The sequence below is a fragment of the Chelonoidis abingdonii genome, chromosome 4 (assembly GCF_003597395.2).
Source record: "Chelonoidis abingdonii isolate Lonesome George chromosome 4, CheloAbing_2.0, whole genome shotgun sequence".
Lineage (NCBI taxonomy): Eukaryota > Metazoa > Chordata > Testudines > Testudinidae > Chelonoidis > Chelonoidis abingdonii.
Window position 1 is genome coordinate 113,745,589 of NC_133772.1, and position 19,975 is coordinate 113,765,563.

Genomic DNA, 19,975 nt, shown 5'->3' on the forward strand with positions numbered 1-19,975 from the left:
AACAGAATTGAGAAACACCCCTCTTAGCAGTTAGTTAGATAACGCAAATGAGGGGAGGAGGAAAGATTAACACATCTGGGTCCTGCAGTGGAGGGCGGGGTAGAGGTGGAAGAGGACCAAAGTCCAGTAAGTGAGCCCAGTGTTTTGCAGACCCCATGGAAAATCTGAACCCTGCACTGAAAGCTTAGGATCTCACTAGGAAATAGTTTCTGGGGCATAAGAGGTGTGGGTGTGAGGTCCCTGAATGGATATTTACAAGAGCTGCGTGTAGCTACTGAGACTCCTTTCCCCATCTGTACAACACCTCCCAAAGCGTTGGGCGCTTCAGAGTAACAGAAGCATAACCCCTCACTATTTGCACATGTTGCACCACTGGAAACTCTATATACTGCTGGGAATTTGTCCAGTCTGATACGAACAGTGATTGCAAAATAGTTCTTCGCTCTAATCTTAACATCATTTTCTTGCTGTACATGTAGGAAGCAATGCATGGCTGTGACTACTAGGGGTGAGAACAGCACTGTGCCACCCTTGCTAGGCATCACCTTCCAATAGTTGGAACAGGGGGCTGGGTGTCCAGATATGAGCTCTATCCCAGGCTCAGTCACTGTGTGACCTTAGATAAGTCACTTTAGCTTTCTGTGCCTCCTTTTCCCGGCCTGAAAAATGGGCACAAAGCTATCACTCTGTTAAGTAAGAAGAACAGGAGTACTTGTAACACCTTAGAGACTAACAAAGTCACACGCACTCCTGTTCTTTTTGCTGATACAGACTCACATGGCTGCTACTCTGATACTCTGTTAAGTGTACAAAATTCTCCAGGGAAACATACTATGTGTGAAGTAATATTATTCCACACCTCAGAATTTGAACAGTACTGTAGGCTTCCTTAGTGCTGTCGTTTAGATCCTCTTTCCCACCTCACCAAATTCGATACTTTCTTCGTGACCTCCACACTCCTTAGGCTCTTTATATTTATCCCTGTATCTAATATTAGGTTGACAAAACATGGTCACCTATAAGCTGTGTGATCATTCTCCAGATTCAAATAATTATTTTCCCCCTTAATAAATTGTTTGAAGTTGTGTTAGACCATGAATTAGAGGCCATCAGATAGTTAACATGGGTCTCCCCCAGCATGGATTGGAATAATTTGGGGAGAAAGAAAAAAAACGGTGTTGAAATTTGCAAGGTGCTTGGCTTAGTGAATCAGGAGTGGGATTCAGTTCTTTCTTTGTAAGGAAAGTTGTTTAAATCTGGCCCAGGTCATCAGTGACACTGTCATTCCTATCTGTGGGCTGCTTGCTGGCCTGTGTGGAAATGTACTACGATTGACTTCAGCTACTAAATGGGTAAGAGTTCACATCAGGTAAGCTGTTCTTGTTTGCCCACTTGTTGACAGCTTCAGTAGAGAGATCCACACTTAAACAGGAATGGAGACTGCACTCTTCTCACTGACAGCTTTTCTGGGTCAGGGTTGAAGGACACTGCTGGAACATTGTGTGGGACGTTTGCACTTCTGCTGCCCATGCTGTACCTGTTCTATGAATAAAAAGAACACTTTGATCTCCAGTGCTGTTAGTCCAGTGCTTGCATTCACTTAATGTTAAATTAAAGTTTAAAGTTCAGCTGAAATTGAAAGTCACCAATAAATCTCTGCTTCCACGTTCCTGTTGTGTTCTGTTCAGGTCACACAATATGTTGCTGCTCTGATGGTTGTTTGTTTAAATACCACCCTACTGCACCATCGTCATTGAAAGATTTCATTATGGCCTCACTTATTTGCCAAGTATAATGGTAACTCACTACTCTTGCATTTAATCCAGATTGGACAGTCAAACTAAAGGGCACAAATAGAATTCAGTTTACCACATATGCAATCAGTCAAATGTTTCAGTTTTAATTATCTGGTTAGTTTTTAATCATACACAATGTTATCAGCTCAGTAGGAGACACAAAACACAGTCCATGCCCCAAAAGACTGAGTCTGAAGGTTTGATTTTTTTGCCGCCTTCACTCCAATTTAGTAATACGTTACTCCACAAGTATCCTGTGGGGAACATTGGTTAGGGTGATTGAAAATGAGTAATGATGACAGAATCTGGCTCTGAAGGTTTTTGTATGAGAAGCCAAGACTGCTTGTTTAAGCTGTAACCTTTAACTTCACGGTGCTGTTTTAAAGCGATCAACATGTGTGGGCGGAAATAGTCTGACATTGTGTAAAAGCCATTTGGTGAACAGGGTTTTGGGGGAGGCTGAGTGTATGTTTCTGGGAAGGCTAAAGAGATAATCTTGCTGCTTTTGATTCTCCCCTCTCCCCCCAAGTTAATCTGTTTGTACATCATTGCTACTGGAAGGTTCCGATTTGTACTTGTAAGCCTAACTGATTGTTAGGTGTTGGTATTGGTATGTTTTTTACTGTGGTATAAATCTAAATAAATAAACTTTGCTCCTGATTTGGCTGCTGTAAATTATGCAGAATTCCATCAACTTCCAAATGGTACTATTTAGTACAACTGTAAATGTAACCGTTTCCACAGGCCTGCTAAAAAGGCTTCTGTTTTAAGCATGTATTGTTTGATCTGAATGGCTTAATCTGGAGTGGTATATGGAAATGGCCTGCATGAAAGAACGGAGGGGCCATGCAGGTAAGAATGGCCACAGGACAGTGAAGTCATTGAACTATCAGCGGGGGAAGCATACCCATTCATTTTCTTCTTAGCAGCCAGTGTTTTCATGGTGAAGGGGTTTCTATAACCTGCATATGAGCAAAACCAGAGAGAGTGTGTTGGTGTGGTTGGTGTCTCTAAAATAGATCTGCAACATATTGGGCATCTGGGGTCATTTGCTGTTTCCTTGCAATTAGCAATGCTCCTGGAGTGGATAGTGGACTCCAGTCAAGAAAAAGGCCTGACAAATATGTTTTGTCCAGCCAAAGTGCTGCCTCGGTTAAATATTCTCTCTCTTAATACACTAGGAAACTCCATGTTGATCGTTTATATTCAGCTGTACCTGATGTTAATTGAAGGGACTTGTGGTTGCAGCTAGCTGTGCATTTAAGCCTTGTTCCTATTCTAACATTCACACTGTCCTTCGGGATGACTCAGGCTACGTCTAGACTACCCGCCGTATCAGCGGGTTAAAATCAATTGCTCGGGGATCGATATATCGCATCTTATCTAGATGCGATATATTGATCCCCGAGCGAGCTTATATCGATTCCGGAACTCCACCAACCTCAACGGAGTTCTGGAATCAACAGGGGGAGCCGCGGACATCGATCCCGCGCGGTGAGGATGGGTGAGTAATCCGATCTTAGATATTCGACTTCAGCTACGTTATTCACGTAGCTGAAGTTGCGTATCTAAGATTGATTTCCCCCCCGTAGTGTAGACCAGCCCTCACTAGATGTCAGGCAGCTGCAGGAGCAAAGTTGAGGTTATTTGATAGCCTCCCTGTCCTCACACCAGATTCCTCCTACCCTACTCGCCTCAACCAAACCTTCCCCACTTCCTTCAGTGCGTTAAGGAATTAATACAAATCATCCTGACTGGGGAGCTGTACATAGAGTATCTTCTTAAAGGGACCTCTGATAAGTCAGGGCTAGGGGAAAGATGGGACATTTGGTATTAGGAGTAAGAATGGCACAGCTCAGTGTGTAACATCTTGACATAATCTTTCCCACTAACAGTTCCCAGATGTGTATTTCTCTCTCTCCCTGGGTTTCCTTATATTCACCACATCAGTGAAGCTGTCTGCTTAGCAGTTGCACTAGTCCAGTCTCATCATAAGTATAGTGAGAGCTATCTAAGGCGCACTAGTCTACTCTAACTACAGGGAGGACCTGCATGGCTCCTCCCACAATCACACATTCACTTTTTGCTAGTATGGTTTCAAAGTATTTTGTTACCAAAGGGAAAAAAAAAATTCTGGTGTTCCTGATGCATCAGTATGGAGGAAAAACTCTCAAACTGGTTGAATCCGTGGGACGTTGACGGAACTCCAGAAGGACATTGCCCTGTGTCTAATGGGATGGATATGCCCAGCTTTTGCAGCCTGTCTCTGCTCACTAGGCAATGCTGAGACACATAGCATGGCAGCAAAGCAGTGTCAGAATTCTATGCAATGTCTTTTTAAGGCTTCTTGTGAGTCTTCTCTAAAATTCCACCATTAATACCCAGCAATACTTTTATTTTTATTTCTGCAGTGAGCAGGAGCCCTCCCCATGGTCTGTCACTGTGCCTTCTTTGTTGTCCTAGCTCCAACAGTCGCAGATGGTGTTGGACCTTTCTCCACGCCTGAGTGACCTATGCAGTAATTCAATAGGAAGACAAAGTCTGGTCTCATGGAGGCCCGTTTTAATTCTGTAACTGAAACAGGTCATGATAACCTGTGTTGAAGGGATGGGAGATTTTTAAACTCCTGCACTTTTATTTTTGCAGACCGCTCGGACGCACACAGCAGTGAGTGATAGGTAGGGTGGAAGAGGGTTGCTCTTTCACTGCCAGCATTCTGTTACCATTTTGCACTGCCATTGTTCCACTGAAATTAATGAATCATTGGAGCATGCTGGGTACATTCAGGCAGGGGGGAATTCTGTGTAGCAGGACCATTCTAGCTGGGGAGCAGTCAGTGCCCTTCAAATCATTGTTTATGCTCCTGGAATGATGAATCCCTCTGACTAGATGTGTATTTCAGTTGGGTAGGTTCTCTTCAGCTAAGACTTAAGGGCAGTATGTCCTTGAGCCGTTTAGGGTGGTTTTTTGTTTTCTATTAAAATGTAGGGTAGCTCTTTATTGACCCTCATGCCTACCTGCTAGGGGCCTTGCTGTTAATTGTCCATGTTGGGCCCATTACATGGAAGTGATGTTGGGGACATTCTAAGAGAATCTTCTCATGACTAAAGAGCTGTGTTATATACTTTATGGACACTGGCTCTGAGCAGATTGAAGAGACCCACTTAAGCCTCAGTTGAAAGCAGCAGCCTAGCCAAGCAGTCACTGTCTGTGCACTCCAGTAAGTTGCTGAATTTGTGTGTTAGCAGATGGTGAGCCACCTGAGGAGAGGTTTTGCTCCGGAATGGGGACTGATTACCATGAGGTCACTCCTTGAACATTAAGTAAATATTCACATAGTTGCTTCATTCAAGTTTTAATATGCGAGATGGGGGCCTCTTCTCCCCTGATGACACATGGTACATAGTGCCCATCAACCTTAGAAGTACTCTAATTAGAAAGATGCATCAAAGGACCAAGAAGCCCCAAAGGTGGAACAATGTGTTCTCCTTAAAGACAGCTGTGAAATTCCAGCATCTTCATGTTGAACCTCTCACTCAGGCAAAACTTCTCTTATTGTTCCTCATGCGCAATGCTAATCATTCTGCCTCTTATTTGTCCTCACTCATGAAAAATAAGTAATGTGCAAAAATTGCCAAAGGACCAGCTGTCATCTCATCAAAAAAATTATAAATAGAAGACGTTTCCAGCAGTTCAGCTTACATAGCTGCTGTCTTCTTTCTCTTCCTCCTTTTTTATTGCCAGGGATCTTAGTTTACGGGGCGAGGTGCATCTTTGAGTTTCTTTGCTGTCCATCTGCTCAGAAGAGGCCAAAACTTCAATCTGTGATATCACAGTTGGTTGCCATGGTGCTATAACTGAGAGCAGATGATGATGTTAGGTGGGGATTGAACAATAGGTGGAAGCCTGAAGATAAACAGCTCACTTTTTACGTGCATGTGGATAAAATTTTCAAAAGTGCTTTTCTCTTTCTAAATGTGGTCATACTCTCAGAAATCGCTAATGATTGCACACATCTGCATTCTCAGTATATAGGTCCTTCTCCTGAAATTGATGGTGTGTGATGGGTTACTACATCATACAGAGCCACATTGCAGTAAGTAGGGCACGATGCCAATTCAGCAGTTCATTTACATGCTATCAGTTGCAGAAATGCAGCCTACGTTTGTTCATTTGCAAATCAGCCTGCCAACTGTGCATGTGCATTCAGCAAGCATATGAACATTGCAGCTGGTTGAATACAGCAAAAACAGTGTTTGTGAACATTGATTTGCATTTCAAACACTTGTTTGGTTTGACTATCCTTGTGTCCTTTTATTCTTGACCCTTCCTATGAGATGGGTTTGTATTTATAGGGAGGCTCGGGGAATAGCATCCCTTCATAAGAGTAACCAGAGTCACATATGAACCGGGAAGTCCATGGATGGAGAAGGGTATTAATTATTCTCCTTTTATAAAGGTTTCCTCTAATGAGGGAGCACTAAGGAGACTAGTCAAAGAGAACAGTGCCCGAACAGTCCTTAGGAGGAAAATTATTAGCCCAAACCATTTGGTGAATACTAGTAAATAACAAACCCATTGGCAGAAATCAGGACCAGTTCATGAAGAGAAGAAAGTCCTGAATTTTTCAGATCATTTATTTGCATTGTTTAATCAGCCCTACAGAAACTCCTGCCAGATTCTTTCTGTTTGTAGCATCTTTTAAAAAAAACGATGATAGTTGATGTGTGAGGCGGAATAGAACCCAGCTGGCTTTCCCATAGCTCTGTCAGCTCTGTAGGACTAACAGTGGGAACTCATCTGTTTCAGTAAAGTCCACAGCTATGGCTCTGAGCCATATTGAGTAAGACGATGCTATATTTTTACATGATCATATTTCTGACCATCACCACACTCAACTATTTCAGTTAAATAAACCCCATTGAGCCCTAGTATCTGTATAGAAAAGATCTCTTAGCATCTGAAAATACACTAATAAATAATAAGCATGTTTTACAAAGACCCGGAACAATGAACATGAAATGTAAGCCAAGACTGGAATGGTAAAGATGAATATTGGATAATTTCAGACTTGTCAAAATGCCCTTCAAGGATTTCTGCCTTCTGTTTCCTCCATGGCCTGTGAACTGCCCCATGTTCAGTGGACACCGTTAAAGCTCCATTCACAACCCCAGATAAGTGCCCTAACAGCAGTAACTTCTATGCAATACTTGGAAGAGGAGATACTGTGTTCCTGCAGTCACTGCAGAGTGGCATGTGTTGGGTTTCTAATGGAGCTCCCTGTATTGGCACAAGCAAAAACTTTGCTGGCCGGTCAAATACATCATTTCATAATTACAGGCTGTGGGCCAAATTCTGTTCTTGTACCATTTTAACAGCAGAATTTGGGCCTCATGTGTAACCTACCTGCCCTGTGGACTTGGAGTTCATTTTCATGCCATTGGTGTGACTTTGTCACTCAAGAATGGCATAGCCACAAGCTAGGAATTGTGGTGAGACAGGCTGGTTCCCCTGTCGAGGAATTCTCACTAGAGTTATACTATACAACTCACCTTCTTTAGAACCAAGGGAAGAGAGAGATGACCTGCATTTCTGCTCCAGTGACTGTCGCAGCTCTGATTTTCCTTTTGTGTGTGTCTAAACCGGCTAGCAGTAGGCATTTGATTACAATCAGACTTTTCTGCCAGCCATGACACAGTGCATTATTTGTTCTGATTTGCTTTTCACTGCATCATTTTTACTGTTTTTGAACACAATGGACAAATCTTGTTACAGTTGACTATAATGTGGACAAGTGATCTAGATATTCCACAAAGTCTTGACCTGCAGCAACTCCTGCTATGTCCATTACAATTCCTACCACAGCTGTACCAATGCACATCAATTCTGATCCCTGACATACATTGTTCATTCATTCCTGGGCTCCCCCTGCCACAGCTTTGTCAATGCTTCTTAGTCCTGACTTACATCACCCTCTGGTGTACTACTTGTGGGCTTCCCACACACACCTGTGCCAAAGCAACTCAGTGCTAAGCTGCAACCTGCATGTACACTTTGAATTTAGCACAGTCCACTATTTCAGCTTCACTTACTGACTGATATGCACACGGTGTCACAGTTCTGGAATTGGAAGGAATTAGCATTTCAAAGGTTTGGCTGCACAGTGTAATGAGTGAGGAATAAAGCTGGACATCGGGGCAGGGAGGGTATGACTGGTTTCCCTTCAGGAGCATTGTTTGCAAGGAGCCTTGTTCTGGTTTTCTTTTTATGGGAGAAAATCCCCAAATGGAAAAGCCCTGATCTGGGGGGATGGAGAGGGCTGAGAATTCTGGGAGTATCTCTAACCAAGCTTCTTTGCTTTACGGTTCTCTGGCAATCAGTCAAGTTGGTGGGTGCTTGGTCATGGTTGGAGATCTATAGGCCGAAACCAGCCTGGTGTGTATTACGCTAAGCATCAGGAGGGCCAGCGCCCAGGAGAAACAATTTTGTGGACTCTCTAGCATCTAGTGGCATGTTGCTGTTCTTCTAACTATAGAGATTTAATAAAGCAGAATTCCAGCTCAGTACTGGTCTTACTCCAGACTTATTTTCACCATCAGCATGTTCCTCTAGCATTGCAATATGCTATATGAAGTTATGTTGGCAACAATGAGTTCTGGGGGAGACAGGAAAGTGTTTAGCCCTCCACCTACCTTTCTATGCATGTGCCTTCTGGGATGTGAGGGAGAAGGCACTTCTTAGGGTGTAGGGGGTAATGATCTTGATCCAATTTGGGTGGGAAAAGGATAGAGGTTTGGGTTTGGGTTTGGCTCTGAGCATTGGTTCATTTGCCATCTTCTGATGAGCTGCAGTCAGTATCACACCAGGGTGGTTTTGGTGACTCTCCTAATCAAGCAAGCACTGCCGTGTAGTAGGGTCCATCTTTAACTCTTGTACTTATCACTGTCCCCAGGCAAAGGACCTGAAACTCTGTATGCTGGGCAGAAACTTAATGACAACGAGTGGCACACAGTCCGGGTGGTGCGGCGAGGAAAGAGCCTCAAACTGACAGTCGATGATGACGTAGCTGAGGGTGAGTGCAATGTATTGGTATCTCTACTGTCTCCCTTTGTTCCCAGCCTCTTTTCAGCATATAGGTGCACCCTTCTTCTTTGTCTCTCTCTCCTCCACCTTTCTGTGAAGACCTCTCAACTGGGGATCACTGTGTTGAGAATCCAGTTATGAAGGGCTCTTTCTTCCCAACCAATTCTGGCAACAGTGGCCCGGAGTGGACCCTGGGAACAGAGACACAGCAAGGAGAATGCACAAGGGCTTTAACTCAGCCAAAAAGCAAGAAGGAAGCCATAGAGATGTTAGAGAGGGAAGGAAGTGTGTTCATTTGGTCATGTGCCTGCATGTAGTATGTGAGGGAGGTATAGGAAGAGATCCATATTGGTAACCCCAAATGTTCCAAAAACTTTAGGCATACCCCCCCATAGGCTTAAAATCATGCAATTAAAAAAAAATGGGTTCTTTGGTCTTGTGGTCTTTCAGCCTTTAGGGTTCATTTTTTCTATCTGCTTCTTTACAACCATGGGAGCTAGAAACATATTTTAATTTTTCTAAATGAAAGCTGAGATTCCCCCGTAATCATATGACTCTGGGACTTGGAGCTTTAAGAGAAATAGTTGCTATCTTAAGAGGCTGGTGATGCAATCATGAGAGTTAGTAATTCTAGGAGAAGCAAAATGGAAGCAGCTAATTATGGTTGCCTTTACCCCCTTCCAACTCCTCCTGTTCAGCTGGTTTCTATAAGCCTCTCTTCCAAATTCCATGGGACCTCCTCATACAAAACTCCTAGGAGGTTACTTACGTCTTTTTTTTTTTTTTTTTTGGTAAGAGAGGGCTTCTGGCATCTGAACAGGACCTGATTGTAAGCAACCTGACAGATAAAAACTTCTGAAAAAAAACGAGAGATGGGTAATAGGATTTGAAATGACCCAGGCATCCTGTCAGCTTAACAGGTGGACACGGGGGTGGTTTCCAAAGTACTTGATCATATGTGCATTCTAAATCATTGGTGATAAATGTACACTCTGGGGTGTGGTGAGAAATGGAGAGGGAGATGCCCAGTGACATGAGGAAGCCCCATTTGTTGGTTGCTGGAACTAGCAAAGGTGTGTTTGCTATTACAGTGGGCAAGTTCTTCTGCTTAAGAGGCAACTTTTCAGCCTTAGAGTGAATTTTTGACTTTGTCTCAGTGCTGGAGAGCACAATAGCACGGTTCTCTTGCATTAGAGAAATTCTGGAAGTGATTTTCAGTAGCAGCCGCTAGATGGCACTTTCGTCATACAGCTCAGAAAGGTGCACAAAGAAAATTGCCACTTGATAGTGTATTTTTCATAAAACCGATCTGATAAATAAAAATGATGGAATCATATATATAGATGATTACACACACACACACACACACACACACACACACACACACACACACACACACACACACACACACACACACACACACACACACACACACAGTGTATGTGTATATAGCCATCCAAATAGTTATGTTAAGAACATGTTATGGTTGCAAAGTTAAACACTTGAAAGTTAGAAAATGGCAGAACTATGGTTGTCTGTGCAGCCTTAAGTTGCCCCCGCTCCCACCCTTTTGCCTATGCATTATGTTAATCTTGACCTACATGATCAGATGCTACTGTTCTCTACAGGACACCTGGCTAAGTAGTGAACAGGATGGACCTGCTATGAGGATAAAACAGGGTTGTGTAGAAAAGGAGGCTATTTTATTTAGGCCCCCTGCATTGTTTATTGCAGAAGTTGGGAGATGTGTAGTGAATGTAGAGTGTAGTAACAGTAATAGATGGGTCTCACCTAAGGCCATTGAATGGTGCCTTGGTGATGTGGATCCTATATCTGCCTCTGGCAGAGCATTTCTCTAAGGTGTTCATCAGATAATTTAAACCCAACTTTTAACAGGTTGTCACTAATTGTGTTCCTCACATTCTGGGTGCCCAACATGAGAGCCTGGGGTCTGAGCACTCAGAATGGCAACTGAAGTCCATTGGAGATGTGCTTGACTATATAAAGTGCTAAATATCTGAAAAAATCAAGTCCTAGGCATCCTACACCGGGTATACAAAATTAGTGGTTGCTTCTGATCTTACTTTCTGTGTCTCAGCTGCCCATCAGTAATGTGGAGGTACACCTCTACCCTGATACAACGCTGTCCTCAGGAGTCAAAAAATCTTACTGCGTTATAGGTGAAACCACGAGATATTGAACTTGCTTTGATCCTCCAGAGTGCACAGCCCCGCCCCCCGTTATATCCGAATTCATGTTATATTGGGTCGCATTATATCTGGGTAGAGGTGTACTACCACCTTTTCACCTCACTGGAGTCTGTGAAGCTCTTGAATACTTCAGAAAAGCCCATAAGGAAATGTAGGAATTTTGTCTGCAGAACAGAATTTCAATAGTGTGCTGCAAGTAAGCATAAGGGCCACACTCTGAGCAATGAGAAAACAAAATATTTTGAATAGCGGTTAATTGAGCACTATCCATTTTGTGCACTGAATGGGGTAGGGGTCCTGGGGAGAAATAGTATATGCATTATAATACTGCTTCTATTTACATAAGGAGGCTGAATTAAGATGCACAGGCAACCTTAGCGTTTGCATTTCCTAACTTGTGAGTGCTTGACTTTGCAATCTTAATAACATTCTTTGAACATTGTTTTTTTGTGTGTAATATATAAATGAGTGCCATATCTGTACTGCATAGAAGTACAATATGTATATGTAATTAACTAAATATGCTTTAAGGTCATATAACTAGATATGTTGTTATACTGAATAATGAAAATTCATCACCAAGACATGTAGAGCCCAGACCATGCAGTAATTTGGTGTTTGAAGTTAACGAGGCTGTCTTATCTGTTGCCTGCTCATGCGTTAACCCCCTACCATGCTGCTGAGCAGAGCTAAGCAACAACTAGAATAACATCAGACAGCGGGAGAGGCCATTTTCCTTGTGTGGAGCAGCAGAGTGAATTTTTAACACATTATCATTTTTATGACTGTCCGTGTTTCTCATTTTCTCTCTTTTTTTTTTTTAACCTTATTTCATCAATCATCAAACTAGGAACCAACGACTTATTTCAAAAGTGTATCTGAATTGTTTTTTTGTTTTTTTTCAGCGAGCCTGATCTGGCAAGCTGCTGAGTGCCTTCAACTTCGGTTATTTTTGGTTGGAGATGAGGGCACCTAGCAGTGATGGACTCTTGGACTGTAAGTCCCCGGAGAAGGGACCTGGTCTCCCCTGCAGTGCTGAGCATGCTGTGGGAGCTCAGCAAATAATACATTTAAGTGACTCCCCTGAAAGCAAAATGAAATCTCACTCTTGCTCTTTTCCTAATTACCACGTTCTTCCATCAGTCTCCGTTTTGTCCTCTTTGTGAATCAGCTCTGTGTATCTGCTGGCTCCCATCTCTCTTTGTGGTGGAGTGATAAAGTCTCCGCTTGTTATCATGAATGTGGGATCCTGGAACATCTGGCTCATATGAGCGTGTCTGCCCTGTTTCTGTAGTATGGGGTCTCTGAGATAATGAAGTAGATTCAGCGGGGTTTTCTAGGCCCTATGCCAATCAGGGAAGTGATGATGAGGTTCTTTGGATCATTATGGAAGGACAGAAAGAGTTAGCAACCCAGGCCAGCAGGGCCCTACCCTTGGGGAAGGAGCAGGGAATTCACTCTCCACAACCCACTCGGTCCTCCACTTTTCAGAGTGCCCACAGGAGTGCTGGTGGCTTTTGTAGTGTGGAAACTTGTCTGCTAGGAATTGGACTGAACCCCCCAACTTATTTGATACACAGACTGCCTACTAGATGATAACTTTATCCTTACTGATTTGGAAATCTGAAGGTGAATTGCTCCTTAGCTTGTTTACCAATCCCCTAGCATGCTGGGTGTTCTTAATCTTTTCCTCTTGTTTGCGGAATTCAGGCACAATGGTTGGCGACCACACCCGCTTGGAGTTCCACAACATTGAAACGGGGATCATGACAGAGAAGCGGTACATCTCCGTCATCCCCTCTAGCTTCATCGGCCACCTCCAGAGTCTCATGTTTAATGGGCTGCTCTACATTGATCTGTGCAAGAACGGCGACATTGACTACTGTGAGCTGAAAGCACGCTTCGGCCTCCGCAACATCATCGCTGACCCAGTCACCTTCAAGACCAAGAGCAGTTACCTGAGTCTGGCCACCTTGCAAGCCTACACCTCCATGCACCTTTTTTTCCAGTTCAAGACCACTTCAGCCGATGGCTTCATCCTCTTCAACAGCGGTGACGGCAGTGATTTCATTGCAGTTGAGCTGGTAAAGGGGTGAGTGAATTTTGTGCTGCGGTCCCCGAGGGCATTCCGATAAGCTGTGGGTACCCTTTAAAATGTTCATACAAAGAGAGAGTCCTCTGGCTAGTCAATTTTTATTCTTTTTTACAGAGGCATATGGTGTAGCTGTTAAGCAAATGACTGGGATTCTGGGGTTCTATGCCTGACTGCCACTTATTCATGGTGGGATGGAGTCTCTGATGTGATATGTCTTTCTCATATCTAGATACTGTGATTCCCATCTCATAAAGCTTTCATGGAATTTTGCCTAAGAGTCCATTAGCTGTGCTTGGAGTAAGACCAACAGTAGCTCTGGAGCCTCCATATGATTTGAGCTGACATGTGTCTTGTTTGCAGGTATATACACTACGTGTTTGACCTGGGGAATGGTCCTAATGTCATCAAGGGCAACAGTGATCGGCCTCTCAATGACAACCAGTGGCACAATGTGGTCATCACTCGAGACAACAGTAACACCCACAGCTTAAAAGTGGACACCAGGGTTGTTACTCAGGTTATCAACGGTGCCAAAAACCTTGACCTTAAAGGTAAATCTCAGAAGGATGCCAGTGCTCCTTTGGGCCTGGGGTGGGAGCAGTAGGCAAGGAGAAGCTGCATAACCATGCATGAAGGAATGAAAGGTCTGGGATGTGTTGTGGGTTTCTTTTAATTTAATTCTGCATTTAATCTATTGGCAAGTTCTCTAAGCACCATACTTTGCTGATTTTGCTCCTTCAGAGCAAGATGTTTTTGATGCATGGTCACCTTACTCCTTAGACACAATTATCATTCTTTGGTTAGCACAGGCTTCTCCTGCATTAATCTATTATTCTAGATCAGGTACAGCACTGGCAGAACTAGAGTGGCAGGATGCATAGACAGTCAGGACTGAGAACCGCTGCTTATGGGGGAGCACAGGATTGATAATAGGGTGGTATCTGTCAATATGGAAGCACGTTAGTAAAGCTAGGGTGGGAAGGACAGGTGATAAGAATCAAAGGGCATTGATGGAATTGTGTAAGGGGACAAGTCTAACAATAAGTGGTGCAGCTGGTTGAAGTTTATGTTCATTTACAGAGCTGTGTGATGGCCCAGGACAGGAGTGGCAAGTGATGCTTCAGTTCAGGATCTGGATATGTTGGCAGGGTTGTGTGAGGGTCCATGACAGGAACAGCAATGGATGCTGCACATACATTGAGGTGATTTAGCCAAGCTGGGTTCAGGATCACACCATGCACAACTCTAGCTACCCTTCTTTCACTGGCAGTGCAATTCATTTAATTACTATAAGGTAAATGCAACTCTGAAAGATATGTTTATTTTACTTCCTTTTGCTTTTGTCTTTTTACCCTGTTTATCTCCAGGTGATCTCTACATTGCTGGCCTGGCTCAAGGGATGTACAGCAACGTCCCGAAGCTAGTGGCTTCACGCGATGGGTTTCAGGGCTGCCTAGCATCAGTGGACTTGAATGGGCGCCTGCCTGATCTAATCAATGACGCTCTCCACCGCAGTGGGCAAATTGAGCGTGGATGTGAAGGTACAACTCACTTTAGAGGCATTCCCCTCCCGGGCAGCCCCCCTTATCTCTTCGCTGCTCCCTGCTCTGCTGCTCACCAACTTTACAGGCCATCTCATTGGTTTGCTTTCATTGTGATGTCCTTCACTGCCATCAGCATGTAATTGTCATATTTGTAACCTCCTGACTATGTAGTGTCTGAGTGGGGGTGACCAGTGGCTCCCAATGGCTCTTTCAGGTAGTTATTGTGTCTAAGATATTGTGTCTCCAGCAGTGGAAAGATGTTGGGCATGGTGTTGGTAGCAGGCTCCTCATGTGCTTTTCCTACAGAGCCACTTATTGACACTAAGAATGTTTAAAGTATCTAGTCTTGCTCTGGAGTTGAGGTTCTCAGCTGTGCTCTGCAGGCCACCAGTTGTCCACAGGGCCCATCTTGGGACTCCACAACCACAACACTAAACATTTTGAAGACCAAGTAGTGGCAGGGAAAAGGGGATGAGGGCTTGCGGAGGTGAGGACAGGTCAAAGAGAGCATATCTCTTATGAAGTGGGCCTTGCAATGGAAGAGTTGGAGAATGGCTGAAGGTGCTTTTTGAGACATCCAGCTAAAGTGATTTCTAGCAGCTTAAATGAATAACTTATTATCCAGACCAGACTTCCAGCAGCCAAAAATAAGACTGACTTTAAGACCACTAGCTCAACCACATGGATGTGGCATGGGAACAAGTACTCCGGATCTTGTGCTCACAAAGCATCGTCCCACACCACTTGAGTTACATGATAATTTCTGTTGGCTTGTCAGTAGTGCTATGGCATGTGTCTCTTTGTAGGCAGGCATTCGCTACTTGGGAAAACTAATCTCACACGCTGACACAATAGATGTGCATTCCTGTAGAGGACTCTAATGCATGTGGACTCTATCTACCAGGTGGCTCACATGTAGGATAAGAGCCTTCTATGCACATGCACGCACGCCAGCTGGTATATTATATTCCTCACCATGCTGACTGAGAACAATTTGGCCATTTGTAAAAGCAGCAAAGAATCCTGTGGCACCTTATAGACTAACAGACGTTTTGGAGCATGAGCTTTCGTGGGTGAATACCCACTTCGTCAGATGCATGTAGTGGAAATTTCCTAGGCAGGATATTAGTGCAATGGCAAGCTAGAATAAGGAGGTATGTGTTTTGAGAAGCCTGGTGGAGATTTTGTAGGGGTTGGTCCTGCTGAGGGGAGAGCGATGCGGCTTGACCTCAAGTACTGTGGCTGTTAGACAATGGACGCGTGATGTGCCCGGGGCATGGGAAGCGGGAGGCAATAAGGTTAAAGGCAAGCGGTCGGTTAGGTTTCGGTATAGGTGTTGGTAATCGGGACATCACGTATTGCACCTTGTGCGTGTCAGGAAGTGGACCGCTCCGTGAATTGGTCCAGCTGAGGTGAATGCGGGGGAGTGGAACTGCTGAAAATCGGAAAAAATCCCACCAGCTATCTCAAACTCAATACCCCCACAGAAATAAGGAAACAGTTCAACAGAGGCCAGAGACGTGTAACCCAGAGCCTCCAGCAAGAAAAACCCAAGAAGAACCAACAGGACTCCACAGGCCAGGTCACTATACAGTCCCTAGCGAAAAACTCTCCAACGCGCATCATCAGGGAATCTACAGCCACCTGGACAATGATCCACCAGCTGCACAGCCTTCTTGTGTGTGCAGCATCCTTGCCACAGGCAACCTGCAACCTGAAACATATCTACCAGTAAACGCACCCACACATTAGGTAACCCGAGCTCAGGAACCATCCATGCACAACTCGAGGCCTAACTCTGCTCCACATACTACAATCCCAGCGAACACTATCGACTGACCTAACCAGATCAGCCCACACCATCACCTAGATCATCACGCTGCACGTCCCCATGTATAGCTCAAGCAGCATTGCCTCCGGCGATGTACATCGGCCTAACTGGACAGTGCTAGACGGAAAAGATAAACGGACACGAAATCAAGATATTAGGAAAGTGGCAAATACAAAACCTGTAGAACACTTCAGACCTCCCTGGCCACACGATAGCAGACCTTAAGGTGGGATCCTTCAGCATAAAAAACTCAGACGAAACCCAAAGAAACTGCTGGCTGCAGTTCACTCAAATTTGACACCATCAAAGCTTCAGATTAAACAAAGACTGTGATATGGCTGGCCAAACTAAAAACCAGTTCTCTACCTTGATTTTCACACACTCAAACTGCTAGAACAGAGCCTCACACTCCCTGACTGAACTAACCTCAATACTCCTAGCTGCCCTGCATGTATAACCTGCCCCCTGGAAATCCACTACAGCATCTGTGAAGTGGGTATTCACCCACGAAAGCTCATGCTCCAAAACGTCTGTTAGTCTATAAGGTGCCACAGGATTCTTTGCTGCTTTTACAGATCCAGACTAACACGGCTACCCCTCTGAAATTTGGCCATTTGCATCCCTTCATCCCCTTGAAATGCCCTTCCTTCCCACCAGGGTTGTTGCTAGGCAGTTTTGGAAATTCCAGTGGAGTGCCATCTCGTCCAAGCCTTCAAAATGTGTAAAGCCTCAAAGCAGCAGCTCCACTTGAACCAAACCCATCAGTTGAGTGTTCTGGTTTGCAGGGAGAGTTTGCAGTCTTCCTGCTGCTGGGTAAAAGTAAATCCTTCAATAACTGGTGGAGTCATTTGTGTCCTGGGAAGAGAGAAGAAGGCCCTTGATATAAAACCCTGTTCTCATAGCACGGGTGTATGATACAGAGTCACTGTAGCCTGATCTTCCCTCCTCCATGGTACGCTTTTAATGGGGCCTATTAATCTGGCCATTTCCTCTGGAAGTCGCAGTGGTCCCTAAGAGCTTGCAGCTATGCTTATTAGGCCTGTAACCAGGTGCCAAAACTGGGAATACTGTGTGTCTCGCTCTCATACAGTGTTGCTTTCTGGGCTCAGGAAAATTCTCTTTGCCTTTATAAAAATGCCGCCTTTGGATTCTTCCCAGCTGTCATCTCATTGCCCAGAAAACCTTTCTTCCAAATTGGGGGTTTCTGTTAAGTGTATTTTTAAAATATGTAGCTTGTGCAGTTTTGTGTGGGGGATGGCTAGTAGCTCTCCTAGGCCCCTGCTTTAGGCCAGCCCATCCTCCTGACTGAGAGAGGCTGGCTAAAGCTCTCTTCAGAGCCAGAGATCTCTGCTCCTGGCTCAGCAAATAGGAGTCATTCAACTGACATGAACCATTTACCCTCCCCCAGGAGGGCCGTTACGCTGGCCAACGGAGCTTGGATCCAAATGAGTGGTCACCTTTCCTACTGCTGGTGCCCAGGGCAGCTGTGTCCTGCCAGGGCTGTAGCTGCCAGTACATCTCCCAACCCCTCCTTTCTGCTATAGCATCTATTTTCAGCTCACCAGCTATTCCTATAACATAAGGCCTAGCGCTGTCCCTACTAGTGTGCCAATGTTGGTGCTCCCTGAATGCAGGGATCGAGTCACCCTTAGTGACACTAGCAGACATCCTTCTCTGAGCTGCATCAAAGGAAAATCAAACCCCAGAAGAGGGAAGTGAGAAGGGCCACCAATACCTTCATCCTGTCATTGCAGGAATTTGATCTTTTGAAGTAACACTTACCTAATCCCCATGGGCCATCCCTGCTCAGTGTCCCATGGGAAGGTGCTGAACAGCTGAGGCTCCCTGCCAGCATGCCCTCGAATAGAAACAACCAAGGATCCCAAGGGAATGAGGAAACACAAGGCTAGTTCTCCAGCCTTTGGACTAATGTCCCAGCAGCCCCCAGGGCAGTAATGTGCAGTAGCTAAGACTTGAGAGTATGCGCCAACTCTTCTTGTGGCTTCCCTGAATAGCAGTCACTTCTCATCTGCCCTTCCTCTCGATGCTACGCTTTCTACAGTGTATGTCAGGTGCTGATTTAACAATCTGTGTAGTGACTGTGGGTGCAGTGTCACTCCCACCCTGAAAGGCTGAGTGCCCGGACAGCAGTTGGGCTCCATGCCACCATTTTGGGCATATAAAAGCATTTGAAATAAACACATTTTTGAGCTAATCTCTTGTGCAGTGTTTTTGATTTTGGGAAGTGAGGGAGGGAGGGTGGGTAAGTGATGTCCGTCTGATCAATTCCATTCGAGAAGCATCTGTCCCAAAACAGTGAGGAGACAGAGTGCAAACTCCCTGGGCGGATTTTCAAAAGTGCTCAGCATTGACCTAACTGCTTCCACTGAGCTCTACGAGAGTTTGATAGTCAATTTCAGTGGGAGCAGATTTATGCTGATGCTGGTCACACAGGAGAATCTAGTCTTCTGTGTCTAGACTGATCTTCAGAGCCCACAGTCAGAAGGGTTTCTGCCCAGTTGTGTTTCCAGTGGCGTAACTTCTCCTCACCCTTCTTATTACACATCTTCACCACCCCTGAAATTCTAGGTGACCAGCATCTTCCCTGAAGCTGTGGGTTCACTCTCTGTATGGGATCAACCTTTATGCTTACCACCTGTATTGATAGTTCAGGGGCCTGTCCCATATCACCACTAAATGGGAATTTTATTCCCATGGGGAATGTGACAGAGAAGGAGTGTGGTTTAGTATACTGGCTCTGCCACCGATTCCCTGTGTGACCTTCAGAAAGTCACTTAACTTCTTTGGATATGTGATTCTCCTTAACTTCCTGTGCTAAATCATTGTGTAACATTATTATGCAATGGTAAACAGGCACTATGTTCTACCCCACAGGTGGCTGCATTTCAGTGGAGAATAAGTCCCTTATCTGCCTCACCAAGGGTATTGTAATGTTCTTTAGGATAGTTCAAGATAAATGCAATTTATAGGAGGGTAATGGATTGTTTCTCTAACACCTGAGGGATCCTAAAGCATTCCTAAATGCAGCCACCTCTGGGATAGAATGTGGCAGGTCTTTAATAGTGTATAGAAATGCTATGCCACAGTTTAAAGACCTGAAGGAAGAAGAACTACATATCTAATTGACATTACAGGGAGGAATTTGGTCAGCAGAAAGAAATTACGCAAGCTGGAATTTGACCAGGGTAGCAAAGCAAATGTAACCCACTCATCACTTTGTGTTACATGTCCCCCTCGGTGCCCAACTCACAAAGAATATGGGTCTGTTTCTGCCCCAGCTGCAGAGCCTGGCTCTTTAGCTCAAGCTGCAGTGATTAATGCTTTCATCTCTAGAGGTCCCTGGTTCAATCTGCATTCTGTTGGCAGATTGTGAAATGTCCCAAGAGAGCTTCACA

At 44.6% G+C, this 19,975-nt stretch overlaps 1 protein-coding gene across 16 annotated transcripts in view; it reads left to right on the forward strand.

Annotated features, from left to right (window-relative positions):
• The window catches only part of NRXN3 (neurexin 3), a 1,449,735-nt gene that overhangs the window by 658,115 nt on the left and 771,645 nt on the right, over positions 1–19,975 (forward strand). For all 16 annotated transcript variants that reach the window (XR_012655819.1, XR_012655820.1, XM_075065588.1 and 13 more), the window contains 4 exons: positions 8,749–8,868; positions 12,800–13,181; positions 13,545–13,735; positions 14,552–14,725. Coding sequence is in view for 14 of the 16 variants with exons in the window: in XM_075065588.1 (XP_074921689.1) it covers positions 8,749–8,868; positions 12,800–13,181; positions 13,545–13,735; positions 14,552–14,725 (867 nt within the window). In the remaining 2 variants the exon portion in view is untranslated. The remainder of the gene's footprint in view (positions 1–8,748; positions 8,869–12,799; positions 13,182–13,544; positions 13,736–14,551; positions 14,726–19,975) is intronic.